Genomic DNA, 16,372 nt, shown 5'->3' with positions numbered 1-16,372 from the left:
GTGATCTCGGCCGAATAGTGACACTGAATCTTCGGCCTTTTCAACTTTTTGGTCCTCGGCTGGACCTGGTGTCCATTGGTATCATGGTGTTGTCACTATATTGTAGGTTCTAGAGGATGTGCGGCCACTTTAAAAACCTTTTACTGCAGAGTAAAATGGACGGCCACCATATGCTATCGGCCTTATGGTCTAGTAGTATGATTCCTCGTTTGGGTTTACCTGGTTGCTCTCATCGATCGAGGAGGTCCTGGGTTCAACTCCCAGTGAGGCCCTCATTTTGGCTTGACCGGACACTTCGCTATGATATAGTGAAGAGCCCAGAGTTTTCTGGAAGTTTGCTACGATTCATCGACCCAACCAGATTTCGTATATGGTCCATGAAAATGTAACACAGTTATGATCATCTAGCTGCTACTGGTTTGGGCATACAGTGGATGCTGGTAGGAGATAGCGCGGCATCTGACTCCCTGGTCCTCATTAGGTGAGCAGGATTTTAACGAAGCCTCAAATCAACGTCGTCATGGGAAGAACGAAGATATACATCATTGAACAATCGGGATGGCCCGACCCCGTTAACTACTGTGGGGCTATTTGTCATTTGTGCTGAATGGGAATGACGGTGGCTTCGGACATCTTGGTGAATGCGCCTTCTCCCATGCGATTTGCCGCTCTCAGACTCGAACACCATCCATTTGTCACTGAGTCACAGGAAGCTCTCAGGGCTTGGCTATCTTGTACTAGACCGTCACGGTAACGAACATGCTGGACAGTGCCTGCTGTTCGCATATCTGTTTGCTGGGAACAAGAACATATATCATACAATACATTAGGTATCTGGTTAGTGAAGGATCTGTTCATATGAAGGACAGAGGTCATTGCTCGGCACCCGACTTGAGTCCTCAGAGTACTCATCGGCTTGGCGTAAATGATATCAATTGTAGTGCTACGCAATTCTGATTCTAAGCTAAACTAGAACTAAACGAGAATAAAAACATAAAATTCAGTGCGAAGGCACGTAGAGCAACCTAGGAATCGAAAACTCAAAGCGTGAACTTGGCAATCAAACCATGCGTCTAACAAGTTGCCAACTTTTTATCTCATGGCCGAAAACAAGGTGTTACCATCTGAACAGTGCCTTCCGGAGCAGAAAGCCCTATGCATTCTAGTGGTAACCTATACGAGTGGTTCGAGGTCGTATCAACGACGCTCCAATTCCTATTTTGACGTCTTGTGCCTGCCCGCATGTCTCCGCGATAGTTCAAATTGCAGAAGAAAGGGTCAATGGATATGCACAGAGGATACTAAGACGTATATTATAACCTTCCGACGACAGAAAGAACATAAACTATGAAGGCGGGTAATTAAAGCAAATTAAGGGAATCGTGGAAGTACACTCACGCTCGGTACTAGGATTAAAAGCGAGCAAGCTCGAGACGTTGTTAGTATGTACGGACTCGCGGGCGCTGAAATAGAACTCACAAGAGCATCGATTTCGGCCGTGAAAGGTACTGCACATTTTGTGAGGGGGTTATTGTACCAAATTCAAAGAACAAGATCGTATCAAAATGAGGTTCAAAACTGCAGCAATAGTCGTTACAGCTCCTCGATTGATAGCTATGATAATCAAAGAGTCTAAGGTGGAGTCGGTCCTAGAATCCCCCGGGGACTTAGAGCTACAGACCGCCAAAGCATCAGCGAGCCTTACGATTTAATTCCCGTATGATTCCTCCTTAGCCGGCCGCACAGGGCGAGGGTAACAAAAGTGTCGCACAGAGCGGCGGCGCTGGTCTCCAAAATGGTGATGACCTTTATTTGAAGTATCAGGGCTAATACCGCAGCGAAAAGGCAGACAAACAATGGGGCCATACCTTGTTGATGTTATCGTTGATTACACTGGAAGAGGCACTCTGTGCCCTAACGGCGCAGAGTCAGGCATTGCTGCAGACACGATGTTCTGGACAGAGTATATACGTCGTGATAACCTGTGCTACATAATTTCATCGCTTGAGGACGTATCCGCGAGGGAGAAAGATGGAGGGCTTACCAATTCCGGCGCCTGTTCGACAAAGAATTAGCTAGGAAATGATAGGATGGGATAAGAAGTACCAATATTGATAAGAGCCGGGACCGCTTTTGAAACGGCAAATTCGGAGCCAATTCAGCGTGTAAGTTATCATATACATGCGATTAGAGATGTAATAATCCAAATATTATGGTGGCTGACTGTGGGCGGTGTCAATGCTATATGGGACTATATAGATTCGGAAAGACTTGCTATTCTATATTTGTGACATGTAGAAGCTATAGTGAGATAAATGCATTAAGCTTGTAAGAGAAAGGAGAAACCACATAAATGTACCTTTGAGCAATGAAAGAAACGAGATACTACAATTGTGGATGTATCTAGGCCCGAAATCCTTGAGGAAACCAAAGAACCTACGAAGGCCAACATCTCAACCTATAGCTGATTGTCAGAGTTTTCGTGGAGAATTACAAGATACCCACAGGTACGGATCTAAACAGATATTAGCTACGTAAGTGGAGGAATATACCAGCAAAAAACACATACTGAGGAAGCTCGCTAAGGAGCTCTGGATGGGAAAAGTCGGTAATGAAGACTTTGTACACACATTCACATAGTCCAGCTATGTGCATCGTGGCGAAGATTCTATAGACGATATAGTATCTGAAAATGGGACCGAGCTCAGTCGTGCTTCTGAAGCCGAGTGGATGCATCAAGGGCTACTAGTTTGGTCGGCCTATACTTGATGGTTGCGAATTAATCACAGATTGTCGATACTGGAGGCTAGCGAGAAGCATCGCATTGGTACATTGGTGCAAAGGTTGCACACGAGCGCTTGTTCCAAGTGATTCCAATCCAAGTCGGTTCGACCGGCATTGGTGACTCGGAACACGTGCCGCCGGGCTACTAAGCGGTCACGCAGCTATCTCTTTCGTTGTCCAGTCCGACCTGCCGTTGAACATTTGAATGTTTGAACAGTGATTATATCACTTCGTCTGTAATATTATTATGGCCACGTTTTTAATCCGTGCTGGATATTGTGACCCGCTCATCAACATTCCTGTTGAGTCCACTTCTCCTTATGAGCACCTGTATGTAACCTGCTTCCCAGCGAACATGGGACGGACTATGCAACCTAACATACGACCGAGGGCTTTATGACTGCAAGAAGGAGCGAACGAACGTTCTTTTCCTGCTCCGAGGTACGAGATATCACACTTTTCACTGCTCTTCAGTTTTCCGATCTGCGGCGATAAAGGCAAATTACGAGAACCAACCGGCGGGCCTTCAAGTTCAACGAACGAAAGAGACTGATTGTGGTGCAAAAACAGATCGCGTAGGCTGCTTTGTAGCTCTACCTGAGGTGCAAGACTAATATTTTGTTAGTCCTTAGGTGGGAGACATTACAGCACAGCTAATATCGTACAATGCTCTGGCCTATGCAAGAGTAAACTGACTATTTTCCTGGCACGCATGACTCCCGCTCAATCGCACTTCCTTAGATATTTGGCCAATGGTTATGACAACATCGGAGCCCTTCGTCCGGCAACGATTACTAAACGATGGACCGCATGGCGATTTTTACTCGATAAGAAACAGAAATTTTCACTTCACAACAATGGTATAAAAGCCACTGTGTCTAGTGGTCGATTTATCGATAATGACCGGTTCCAAACTCTTCCAGCCCATCAAAGTCGGCAACCTTACGCTGAACCACCGTATTGTCCTTGCCCCGCTGACGCGAAACAAGGCATCGGAGAAAGGCCATGTCCCATATGTTTCTTTGGTGAAAGAGTACTACTCGCAGAGAGGTAGTGATCCCGGCACGCTACTGATTACGGAAGGAACCTTCATTGCCCATAAAGCTGGAGTTCTAAAATACGCGCCTGGTCTGTGGACACAAGAACAGTTAGACGCGTGGAAAGAGGTGCGCAGGATTCTTTTCTCTCAGAGCCCATCTCACTGTCAAGCAGGTGACTGACGCCGTCCATGCCAAAGGCAGTTTCATCTTTTGCCAGCTCTGGGCTCTAGGACGTGCGGCAGACTGCTCCGCTCTCAAAGAAGAAGAGCCTTCTCTTGATCTCGTCGGTCCTTCCCCCACCAAAATCACCAACTCTTCCTCAACCCCGCGTGCACTCACCATCGACGAGATCCACGAGTACCACCGGCTCTATGCATGCGCAGCCTCCGATGCTGTGAACAAAGCTGGCTTTGACGGTGTCGAAATCCACGGTGCGAATGGATACCTCGTCGACCAGTTTCTCCAGGACTTGTCCAACCAGCGCACGGACGAATATGGGGGTAGCATCGAAAATCGTGCTCGATTCGGGTTAGAGGTCATCGATGCTGTTGTCAAGGCCGTCGGGGCAGAGCGCACGGCTATTAGGGTGAGCCCGTGGTCGACATTCCTGGGCATGCGCATGGAGGATCCCGTCCCCACTTTCTCGTACTACGTCTCCCAGATCAAGCAGCGACACCCAGACCTCGCATATATCCATCTTGTGGAGCCCAGGGTTTCGGGCATTACAACCAGGAGTCTCGAGGAAATGGATGCGTGCGAGTCTAATGACTTTATACGCCACATATGGGCACCGAGGCCTCTCATCTCAGCGGGAGCATATACTAGAGAGAGCGCGATGGAGACTGCTGATATCAAAGGAGATATTATCGCGTTTGGGAGATATTTCATTTCGAACGTGAGTGTTCTTCGTTGATATTTGATGTAGTCGTTGAAACTAAGGGCTTTCACCAGCCGGACATCACTATAAGACTAAAGAAGAACTTACCCCTTACGCCGTATAACCGTTCAACGTTCTACTTGACTGGGGAAGTTGCCACAGGATATATAGACTATCCCTTTTACTCCACTGAATAGACAGATACAGCAATAGATGGAACAGACCGTACTAGCCTACCCAAGCGACTCAAAGCGATGAAAGGCATGCATTGAATTTGCGGAGAAACTACATACTCTCGCGTCGAAACACATTGCTCCAAGCTTTACGTTCTGCAGGTCCACCCAATTCGGTACCCTCCATGACCCATGCTGGAAATTCTTAAAAACCTGAGGGAAAGATTGTAATAGTAATGGAAGGAATTACACTCGGCATTCCTGACATACCTAACCGAACAAGTTATGGCACTATCTGACTCACTTTCTCCCTCACGGCGGCAGCGATTTCAGCTGACCAACAGTTAAATTCCACTTCATAACGCTCGGGAAATCTGCATACATTTTCAGTCGTGAGAGCTCGGTTCGAAGACAGAAAAACGTACGTTACAAAGCCGGATTTATAACTCGGGTCAAAACCTGTACCTCCCAACAGTTTGCTCCGGAACGACACATTAAAGGATGCGTCAGGCATACTGCCACTGATCCTGCCACCTGCGCTTTTGGCTTTGGACGACGGTACGAGTCATTCAGATATGACATCGACGTTTTTCCTCATGTTTGGTCGAGAGTGGGTCCTAAAGCCAAAAGATCCACGCGGTGGTGCAATGGACTTATTCGGATGGATTAGTTTGGTGGGGATCTCGATCGCGCCCTTGTCACATGACTGTGGATTCACTCTTCGTTGATCTCCTCAGTCACACTCTCTCCTTTATCCGAGAGCTGAGGAGCTTATGCATTGATGTCGTGTGCGACTGCCGGCGCCTTTGACCATGAGGGACAATGACAATGGTTACGGAACGATACGCTCCGTTCGTCTTCTATTTTCTATCATTAAATCTGTATGCTGATTACCTTAAAGAACAAAACATTTGGTGTGTGAATTTCAAGGCAGATGCTCTTCAAAATATTGCGTCATCGGCCGTTGGTGCACAGCGCTGCGTTCGGTTTGAACGCATGGCTCAAGGTCGTTTACTCTGGCTGGTTCAATACTTTTGATCAAGACATCGGCGCCGTGATAAAGGAAATGATATTCCTCGATCTAGATCTTCACAAGCAGCCTTTTTCGCAGATTGGTAGTTTGTTCTTCAAGGAGGATGTCAGTCCGGGTCTGCAGAGCAGGCCTCTCTATTTGAACGAGAAGGACAATGAGGAGCCTGCTGCCGAGAGATATAGGATCTGACCTGTCGCTGAAAAGCAATATTAGTTCAATAATGAGCCTGTAGAGGGAGATCGCGGTCCTTGTAAGTGGGTTAAGTTAATAATGCACCAATATCATATTGCAGGGCCTAATATGGCGTCTTTCCTTCAAGCCACTTGCTGATTAGCACTTTGACGGGCTGAATCTCAGGCGTCCAGCGCAGCATCTTCGTCCCTGTCTCCTAGCTCTCCCCTAAGCAGGTCGAAGCCCTCCGACCTCCCCAAACTACGCCAGCTATTGCAGCACTGTATATCAATGACACCTCATATCATTCCTTTTGAACGTAGGGTTATGGCTCCATATCTCATTCACTCTGACCTCTCACGGTCCAACGTGATCGTCACGCCCTCTGGGGCAGCCAACGTCGTCTCATACATCGACTAGCAAGGTGCCTATGCTGTTCTCTTCATTCAGAGCATCAGCCTGCCTGAGGCTGTTCTTTATGAAGGACAACTCATCCCTATGCCTGATGATCCTTTCACTTTACCGGTGATCCCTCTGGACCTGCCACCAGAACTCAAGGAACAGGCTGATCTCGAGCTGAGATTCGCCAAGCGAGAGCGAGTAATGTCGAATATCTTGCAGGAAAAGCTTCCCCTGCATTTTTATGCTGCATGTCTACCATATGATGGCTTCCTCTTCACTTCCTGATGTGGCTCCGTGTTGTTATGCTGACAGCCCGCAAATGTTATGTCGGTTGGTCTATAGGTTATGTGATATGTGGCCTGATATCATAGTAAATTCAGATTCCCCTATCAAGTGTCCTGTGCAGCTCACTGAGGTGGATCGGGAACGAGATCTGGAGGAGCTCGCAGCACTGAGGTACTATACTGAGTGTAAAGTGCATTTTATAGCTCAAATCCAGTGTGATCCTGATGGTTGGGTTTCGGGGGAGCTCCTAGATGAGGTCCGCGAGGATTGGGTTAAGGGACGGGAGGCATGGAACGAGGGGAAAGCAGATGGTCCGTATCCGCTAGAGGATGGGATGTAGTCATACCGTCTGCTGACATGATGTTCTTATCATTCTATTAAATAAAGACGTGGTATTGTCATGAACTAAGAGACCTGTAGGTCTCAAGTCCCCAAATTGAATTTCAATAATATTGTTGGGGATTGGCTCCCCAAGGCTGCCACATTTGTGGATTTCTTTTGCTGTTCCCTCAGAAACCTTTCAAGGGCAGCCAGTACTTGGTTTTGAAGCTATAAACAAAAAGTTTGGGAATCAGCAATGAAAAGTTCAGAAGAAAAGAAAAAGAAACTTGTGGTTTGCTTTGCCCTTCCCCTTTTCCTCTCTTGAAAATTGAGGGGGTGAATGATCCCACTGTAGGTGCTTGAGCACAGGCACATATGCTTCATCCTCAGCTAGAAAAGAAACACTATCAGTAGTGAAATTAAAATGTCAGAAGAAAAACTTACCTTGCATATGTTTGTTGCTTGGACCAGCAACAAACAGAGGTGTTGGTAAATGAGCCTCAGTAACCATGTGGCCATCATATATGGAAGACCTTAGTCTCATACCAAATATGAGGCTATCTATGAGGAAAATCAATAATGAAATTGTAATCAAAATAAAAAGTTTGCATACCATTTTCACCCTCACAGAGGAGGGCAGTGCATCTGAACTTTCTGCTTCAAAAGCAATTGGTGTAATCAAACTTCTGGCAGAGGGAACCACAATTAGAACAGCAGGCCTATGAGCCTCAGTAGACAACCAAGGTGTCTGTGCTGAAGGCTTTGACCTAAGGCCAAAGCCAGGACCATCTGTTAAAAAGATATCAGGAAGGATTAATACTAGAACTAAAAAGTTTGCTTGCCATTAATAATTTGTTTTGGCACTCTAGGAGCTGAAACAGAGGCAACAACATTTTGAGAAGGAGGAACCAGGGTAGAAACCTCAGTTTCCAAAGACAAGGCTGACTCTAGTTCAAGAAGTTACAATGCCTATCATATTGACTCTCTCAAGGGTGCTAAAAACTTTGATGTATAGAAAATTAAAATGATTGACACCTTGACAGACCTCACACTTAATGACTACATTGCCAAAGATATGATGAAGCTGATCAACACTAGAAAAGGAAGCATGGAAGAAGAAGGATTAGAAGATGCTTTCAACTATACAGTTGCATGTCATTGATAGTGTTTTTGTATACATCTCAGATGCAAAGACAGCAAAGAATGTGTGGACATTCCTTTGCAACATGTATGAAGCTAAAGATCCCATAGACATCATGATAGCACACCAGAAATTCTTCTATGCTCAATATCCTGAAGACAGCAATATTGAGGACTATCTGGACTATGTGCTCATACCAGGACAAGCTTGTCAATATCAGGCAGCAGATTGAGGACACAGACTTTTCAATAACTCTGCTGACCTCTCTCCAACTCCTGGAACTCCTTTATATCCTTTATCTCTGATGACTCTCTCAAGGATTCATCTAAGATCATATTCTGAATACTTGCTGAGGACTATTGGTGACAAGACTCTACAAACTTCATGTCATCCCTCCTGTTCTCAAAATGACTCATGCACATATTACATGCTCATGGAATGATTGGCACCATGCTCTTAGATATCTTCATCATCACAGCATCCAAATGCTTAAAACTAAAAACATGGTAAAGAGCATGAATGTTAACATGTCCTCAAAGCCTAGCTAGTGCACTGCCTGTATTCAAAGCAAATCTCATGTTAATCCATTCCTGAAAAGCACTGAACAGACCTATAAGGAGATTGGTGATATAATTTATACTGATCTCTGGTATCCAGCTTGTACATGCAGCATTTGAGGTGAGCATCACTTTATCTCATTTATAGATGAAGCCACTTTGCACAGCTGACTAAACTTCCTGAAGACCAAGTGATCTAGTGATATGCTGGATACATGTCCAGCCCTATAATTTATAAATTCTGCATAACACACTAGAATATGCTAGTAACTGAGGACTATTAGCCAGTAGAGGACTATGGCTGAGACTCCAAGCTGATAGCCATGCTATGCTAAGAAGGCTAAGGATCAATGTGGACTTAGCCAAAACAACTTTGCACTAGATTAATAACCTTAAAGTCAAAATTGGACTTAGAGGAATAACACCATCATAGTAAAATGCCAAGTCAATTTGGACTTAGAAACAGTACCATGTTTGTGCCAATTCTAAATACTATCAGGACTGGTATACCATAGTCTAGTTCAGGAGTTTATTACTATGACTAGCAGTGAAGTACATCCAGCTAGCACCCAAACCAGAAGTAAAAGCAAAGCAGAACTCATTAGCCCATGGCTAGCACACCAGGTCTGATGCAAAATACATGCAGTGAGGATTCCTCAGGCATGAATGATCAGAGGAGCACATAGTTCAGGGGATGAGCCACAACTGGAGAGTTTGGCTGCCTTGCATCACTACAATTGATCAATCATGATCAACAGTGAGTCCAGAAGTAACAAGTGAAACCACAGGATGATCAATTATATAGTAGATATTCATGGGCTATAGAAGTGGAGCACCAGAGGCATCCTGGATTGCTTGAAAAGAATATAGGAGGAATGCTCAGGTGGGGTAACAATCTAATTTTGGGGCTAGCCAAGGGAAATAAGTAACCAAACTAAATTATTTATAGATTCTGTATCAGTTAGTTATGTATAATAGTAGGACAAGGGGGAATCATGTGGCAGATGATCCATCTCTGTGATTTAAGCATTCTAGCTCTCAGTAGTTAGTCTCTGTGTCAGTGGTTTTGTGTGTAACCTTGACTTGGATAGCATTTGTTACTAAGTCATCTGTATTGAATAAGAGTTGAAGTCTTTATTGGACTTTGGGTTTTGGCATAATTTGGGTTCTGACTTAATAATAGTTTCAGTATCTAAGTATCAGTTCTCTGGTTTCAAGGACTGCTAGCTAGCCACAGATGCAGCTAGCTGAGTTTCAGTGCTTGAGAGACTTAGTATTGGGTTTCAGCATTTATTGGGTTTTGGAGTTTTCTAAGTTAAGCTGAGCATCATAGCTCTGCAGTTTAAGTCTCAATTCACATACTGTGTCTTATTTCTACCCCCTTTGCAAGTATTGCATCTTAGAACACAAGCTAGCCTTGAATAAACCATCTTTATATCTTTATATCTGAGTCTGCAGAGTGCTTCTACTGTACTCAAACCACCTGAACTCATCCATATTTGTGATTGTGCATTAAGTGGTTAGGTGTAGGTGTTTGGGAGTTCATTTCTCATTCACCTCTCTTAGCTGCTAAAGAGGTTTTGCATGCATACAAGATGAAAGCAGTCACTGCAGAGTGCTATCCACTGATCACACCCACACCAATACACACACAATACTCTTAGTTTGTGGAGGGATTATAATGTGATAAAGTAGCTGTAGCAAGTACAATCATCTTCTCAAATGATTCCACTACATGTGAATAGCAGTAGTGAGTGTACAACTGTCTCAGATTTCTCTAAGTCTCAAGGCTTTTTGTTTTATTAAAACAAGAGGTGGCAATGAATGTTGCTGGACCTCAAGGCAAAGGGTACTGTAGCTTAATACACTACATCAAAACACTCCTGCAATCCAGAGACACAAAACACAATAAAACATCATTTGACAGACTCAAAGGATTTGAACCTCTGCCAACCTGTGGAAATAATCAAAAAGTGCACACTAATCAAGCCAAAGGGTTTTCTCCTCTGCCACCTGTAGTGCTGTGCATCACAAATACCTCAAACTCAAGATAGTGCCTTTCAGACACTATTCTCTTGTTCTCAGACTAGAGCACAATTCAAAACCTCTTATCAATTTGAATTCAAGTCTCTTGCTAGCTTCTGTGCCTTACTCAGTTCTCAAATCTCTCTCTATGATATCAATAATAGATCTATTCTCTCATCCAAAGTAACAAACACAAGCCCAAAGCTATAGTGCAAGGCTTTCTGTGCCTAATACACTGCAACTGTGGGGGGTCAGAAACTTGTCTACTACTCTTACAATGTGGTACTTAAATAGTCTACTACTGTACTTACTAAGACACATCAAATATAGTAGTTTCAAAGTGCAGAACTCTGTTTCAGAGTCTCTGGCATATCATTTGCATGCATGTCACAGTCTGACATGCATATTCTGCTCCAGGTCAGGACTGCCTTTTGTTTCTATGCAACCTGACACTGGTTATCTCTGTTAGTGGTCTGGCCATTGGTCTCTTCACTTTCTTATCTCCCCAGGGCAATTAATCCATGCACAGGAGTCATTCTAGACTTTTGGGATTATTTCTGGTCATTTCTTTCACCAAATCTTCTCATTTCTTGGTCAATCTCTCTGATATTTGGGTTTATCACATTGTGCACTAATGCTCTGTTCTAGAACATGTCCCTCAGCAATTTAATATCTATGTGTCATTGATCAATATGATGCATAGTTGAGTGCAAAGTCCTGATCATATTTTGATTATGTGCTCTTTGTTTTTAGTGGGTCTTTCTGTACCTGTATTAGCACAATTAGTGTCCAGTGCTAGGACCTCATGTGTAGTATGACCCTCTCTGGTATCATTCTGCTGCTGGACCATGCTCTCCACCTATCATCACTCAAGCCAGCTGTTATATAAGTCCCATTTCACTGTGCTCTAGCCATATTCTTTATTGCATGCATAGTAGACTGTGATAAAGTCCATGTATTATCATAATTCACAAAATTACATGCCTGGATATGCAGCAGGTATGTCACTGCTTAGCCATTTACCAGCACATCAACAGGTTGAATACATGACCCTCTTCATCTGATCTGTTGCTTGCTCAGTATTCTCAAACTGAGCATCAGCTGAAAATCCTAGTACCTGCCATAACTATAGATGGCTGCCCACCTGAAACAACTGGCTGTTTTCCAGGCAGGGAGATGCTTCTGCCAAAGCAGAACCTAGTTGCAGCAGGTCTACTGACTCACCAGTAGCTCCAGGTCTCCAGCCTGCAGATGAGAGAAGTGGTGATGAAGATGAAGAGACTAGCAAGTTTGAGATCATCAACAGACAGATCAGGAGGAAGAAGGATAAAGGAAAGAGGGTGGACTGAGAGAGCTCTGTCACTGACAATGGATTCCTCCATTCTCTATCATTCCTGCTGCCCACTTGGAGACCTCCACCATTTGGAGACTACTCTAACCTCATGGCTGCAATAGCTACCAATGCACCACTATTACAGTGCAAACCCAAACTGATGAGGAAGCCACAACTCTTTAAGGAAGCCTTGGATGATATTGACTGCTTTCTGGTTGACTGCAAAATATACTTCAAAGTACATTCCATCTATCTCTCTACCAATGTCTATCATGTCACCTTTGCTGCTTTCTACTTCAAGGACAAGGCAAAGGACTGGTGGACCATGTGCCTCACTGAACTATACTCTTCTATCTGAAGGCATTATTAGCTGCCCTTATAAAAAACCTTCAAAAAGGCTATCAAAGACAAATTCACTGATTCTGCAGTAAAATATGTCTACAAGGAAAAGATGTATGAGCTCTGAATGGGTGATAAGACCACCAAAAAATACTTCAGAGATCTTGAATGACTCACCTGGCTAGCTGATTTCTGCTATAACACTGACAAGGAAGGTCACATGGTCACTGCCCTAAAAGTAGGCATCTCTCAGTTGTATATCAGCATGATTACCAATATTGGTACTAACATTCCCAGAGAATACAACATCTGAAAGGAGCAGATCATCATCATGAATTGGGAGTACCAGTGGTAGAAGGTGACCAATTCCATAAACCAAACACACAGTAAGAAGACAGGATCTAGCAATCACCCTAAGGGAAACACCAGAAACCAGAAGGCATCTAGCCCTAGAGAGGTGAACCCTCCTGGAGAGAAGAAGACAGTCTCATGAATCAGGGATAGTGGCCAGAAGAAACTGATAAACATTGACTGAATAAAGAAAGAAGAGAAATGCTTTAATTGTGGGAAGAAGAGACATCTGGTAAAGAATTTCCTGAAGAAAAAAAAGACATGCAATGAGATTAGAGCTCTGATTGAAGAATTACAGAAGGAGGCAGATGCTATGGAAGAACCAAATAGTGAGGAAACAAAGATAGAGGAGGTAAAAGACAAGGCCAGCAAGTGAGCAATTCTACTTGCTCAGTCCAAGGACTTAATGGTGTGCACTCAGTAACTGCTAGTCAGACTTATTCCATGTCTATAGGTACATATAAATTAAATACACATTTGAATATATCTACTTCCATTCCAGCACCAGTCATGCCTAAAGAATAGCAAGAAACATCTAACAAAGAAATCACAAACCCATAGACTCAAATGCTTGTGAGCTGAACAGAGGAACACTCTCAAAATGCCTCCATCTAGGTAGTTAAACCATTCAAAATAGAGTGGACTTGGCACACTGTCAAAGAGGCCAGGACTGAACAAGAAATCAAGATGGTACTCCAGAACTGGATATACAAAACCTAGAAGTCACAATCAGGCTGGCTCTATCACAGAGTTTGTCAAACTCTGCCTCATCATCAGAGACCATGCCAAATAAATTGATCTGGCCATCACAAGCCTGAGAACCAAAGAAATCTTCCTAGGCTATAACTGGTTAGTCAGACACAATCTGCTGATTAACTGGAAGACAGGAAGGATCACCTTTGCCTGATGCCACTGTTGGAAAACTCCATTCATCCTGCCAAATGATGTTCCCAAGGACTTGTGGAACAAGGAAATAGAAGAAGAAACCATCTTGATGATAGATGCCTCAACTGCCATCCCAATACATGCCATGCATCATGCCAATGACTTGGCTGCCAATGCCAATGCCATGAAAGAAGAGAGAACATTTGAACAGAGAGCATCTGAATAAGCAAGAGAACTTTGATAAACTCTCTGACCCAATGTCTTGGGATCATGCCATCAAGTTAACCTTAAACTCAAGTGCAAATTTAGACTGCAAGGTCTACTCTCTGAATCAGACTGAGCAAGAAGAGCTTGACAAGTTTCTCAATGAAAACTTGTTAAGCAGATGCATCCACTCCTCCAAATCACTGATGGCTTCTCTATTCTTTTTCATCAAGAAGAAAGATAATAGGCTGTAACTAGTGTAAGACTATCATAAGCTCAATGAGATTACAATCAAGAACCAATATCTATTGCCACTCATCTCTGAACTTATAGACAAGCTGCATGACACCTAATACTATTTCAAACTCGACATTTAGTGAGGTTATAACAATGTCCAAATCAAAGAAGAAGATGAATAGAAGGCAGCCTTCAGGACTAACCAAGGGTTGTTTAAACCCACAGTAATATTCTTTGGACTCATCAAATTTCTGGCCACATTCCAGTAGATGATGAATGTCATATTCAAGGATCTCATTTCCACTGAGAAGATTATGATCTATCTCAATGACATTCTCATCATGTTCTGAGACAAGAAGGAGTATTGGTGGCTAGTCTGTCAAGTCTTGATAACATTCAGAGAATATGAGCTATTCCTCAAGGTAGAGAAATGTGAGTTCAAGGTACTTGAAATGGAGTACTTAAGAGCCATAATCAGTGAAGAAAGTATTTGGATGGACTCTGTAAAAGTCAAAGGAGTAACAGAGTGGTCTGAGCCAATGAAAAAGAAGAAGCTGCAGTTCTTTCTTGGCTTCACAAATTTCTATCAACAATTCATTAAAGACTACAGCAAGCTCATTTGACCAATGATCCAGTTGACAGATAGCATCCTCTGGATTTGAGGGTGGGCACAGAAGAAGGCATTTAAGAGGCTGAAAAAATGCCTGATTGAGGATGTGGTCTTAGCAATACTGATGGGAGATGAGAAGTTCCAAGTAGAGGCAGACTCTAGTGAGAAGGCTGTAGATGCTATTTTGTCTCAAGGACAAGAGGGAAAATGAAGGCCAGTAGCATTCTTTTTTAAGACACTTATAGTAATGAAACACAACTATGAAATATATAACAAGGAGCTGCTCACTATCATGCTCACCCTTGCCAAATGGCAACACTATCTCATGGATGCATTCCAAGAGTTCAAAATCTGGGCAGACCATCAGAATCTCCAATATTTCTGGCTTTCCTAAAAACTGAACTGATATAGACTTAGCCAAGTATCAATTTACACTCCACTATAAAGTAGAGTCTGCAAACAAGAAGGCAGACCTGCTTAGCCAGTAGACAGATCATGATCAGAGAAAAGACAATAACAGTGAGATAATACTACTAAAGCCAGAATACCTCAGAGCCAGGATCATGCTGATGAAAGAGAAGACACATGAATGGATCAGAAGTATGATCTGATGAATAGAGTTATGGAATTAGAAAATAGTGCCTTTGATCAATCATAGCCAAAGAATGATGAAAGAAGAAGACCTCATCTACTATGATGGAAGAATCTATATTGTCAGAGCTTATATGCTGTGCAGAAAAATCATCTTCCACTCACACAACCATATTACAGCAGGACATCCCAGAATAGTGAAGATGAAGAAATTAGTGCTGTAGAAGTACTGGTGGCCAAAGATGAAGGAAGATATAGAAAAATATGTGAAGACATGCTAATGGATGAAATTCAGTACACAAGTGAGAGCAGCTCTCTTACATCCAAATGAGGTCTCCACAGAACCATGGACTCATATTTCAGTTGACAGGATGACCAGCCTACCAAAGTGCAATAGCTTTGATGCCATACTAGTTATTGTGGACTATTTCTTTAAGAAAATCATTTCTATTACATGCACAACAGAACTTTCATTGGAAGGGTGAGCAAAGATACTATGTGACAAAGTCTCTGCCAAACATGGGATGCTCCAGGTTATCATCTCAGACCAAGACCCTCAATTCATTTCCAAATTTCTCACAAATCTTTACTATCTCCCACAAATCAAGAATAATGCCTCAACAGCCTAACATCCACAGACTGATAGGCAGATGAAACAGATCAATTAGAAAATTGAGAAGTACTTGAGGATGTTCATCAACCATTGACAGGATGACTGACAAAGTGGCATGCTCTTGCTGTCATTTAACACAATAACTGGATACACTCTACAACCAGAAAGCTTTTCTTCTTCATCAATCATGGGTGTCACCAAAAGATTATCACATCTGAACAATGTTAAAGAGGTTTTGCATGCACATGAGGTGAAAACTGATACAGCAGAGTGCTATCCACTGATCACACTCACACCAACACACACACAATACTTTTTAGTTTATTGGAGGATTGTAATGCAATAAGAGTAGCTATATGATAAGTACAATTGTCTCCTCAATGATCTACTGCACATGAAC

The 16,372-nt window shown here is 43.2% G+C and overlaps 3 protein-coding genes and 1 non-coding gene across 4 annotated transcripts; 3 read left to right on the top strand and 1 right to left on the bottom strand.

Moving 5' to 3' along the window:
- Positions 1-178: 178 nt before the first annotated feature.
- On the top strand, positions 179-272 carry BT62DRAFT_t104. The gene has a single exon. It is a non-coding gene; the product is annotated as a tRNA-Pro (tRNA).
- A 1,041-nt stretch (positions 273-1,313) lies between these two features.
- Positions 1,314-2,655, bottom strand: BT62DRAFT_1007059 (uncharacterized protein; the record flags this gene model as incomplete). Its single annotated transcript, XM_043177297.1, has 9 exons — positions 1,314-1,345; positions 1,399-1,463; positions 1,706-1,806; positions 1,869-1,914; positions 1,972-1,982; positions 2,045-2,056; positions 2,441-2,458; positions 2,506-2,515; positions 2,570-2,655. 9 exons carry the CDS (start codon positions 2,653-2,655, stop codon positions 1,314-1,316), a joined length of 381 nt encoding a protein of 126 aa, XP_043038841.1.
- A 1,028-nt stretch (positions 2,656-3,683) lies between these two features.
- BT62DRAFT_981247 (NADH:flavin oxidoreductase/NADH oxidase) lies at positions 3,684-4,898 on the top strand (the record flags this gene model as incomplete). The annotated part of the gene is made up of 3 exons (XM_043189580.1): positions 3,684-3,950; positions 3,997-4,719; positions 4,776-4,898. The coding sequence occupies 3 exons, from the start codon at positions 3,684-3,686 to the stop codon at positions 4,896-4,898; spliced, it is 1,113 nt and encodes a 370-aa protein (XP_043038840.1).
- A 707-nt stretch (positions 4,899-5,605) lies between these two features.
- Positions 5,606-6,104, top strand: BT62DRAFT_933183 (uncharacterized protein). Its single transcript, XM_043186508.1, has 2 exons — positions 5,606-5,725; positions 5,776-6,104. The coding sequence occupies exon 2, from the start codon at positions 5,809-5,811 to the stop codon at positions 6,094-6,096; it is 288 nt and encodes a 95-aa protein (XP_043038839.1). The 5' UTR covers positions 5,606-5,725; positions 5,776-5,808; the 3' UTR covers positions 6,097-6,104.
- Positions 6,105-16,372: the final 10,268 nt, after the last annotated feature.

This window comes from Guyanagaster necrorhizus, assembly GCF_019112545.1.
Source record: "Guyanagaster necrorhizus MCA 3950 unplaced genomic scaffold BT62scaffold_15, whole genome shotgun sequence".
Classification (NCBI taxonomy): domain Eukaryota; kingdom Fungi; phylum Basidiomycota; class Agaricomycetes; order Agaricales; family Physalacriaceae; genus Guyanagaster; species Guyanagaster necrorhizus.
Note: the sequence above shows the minus strand (reverse complement) of the source record. Positions and strands in the feature narration are given on the sequence as shown.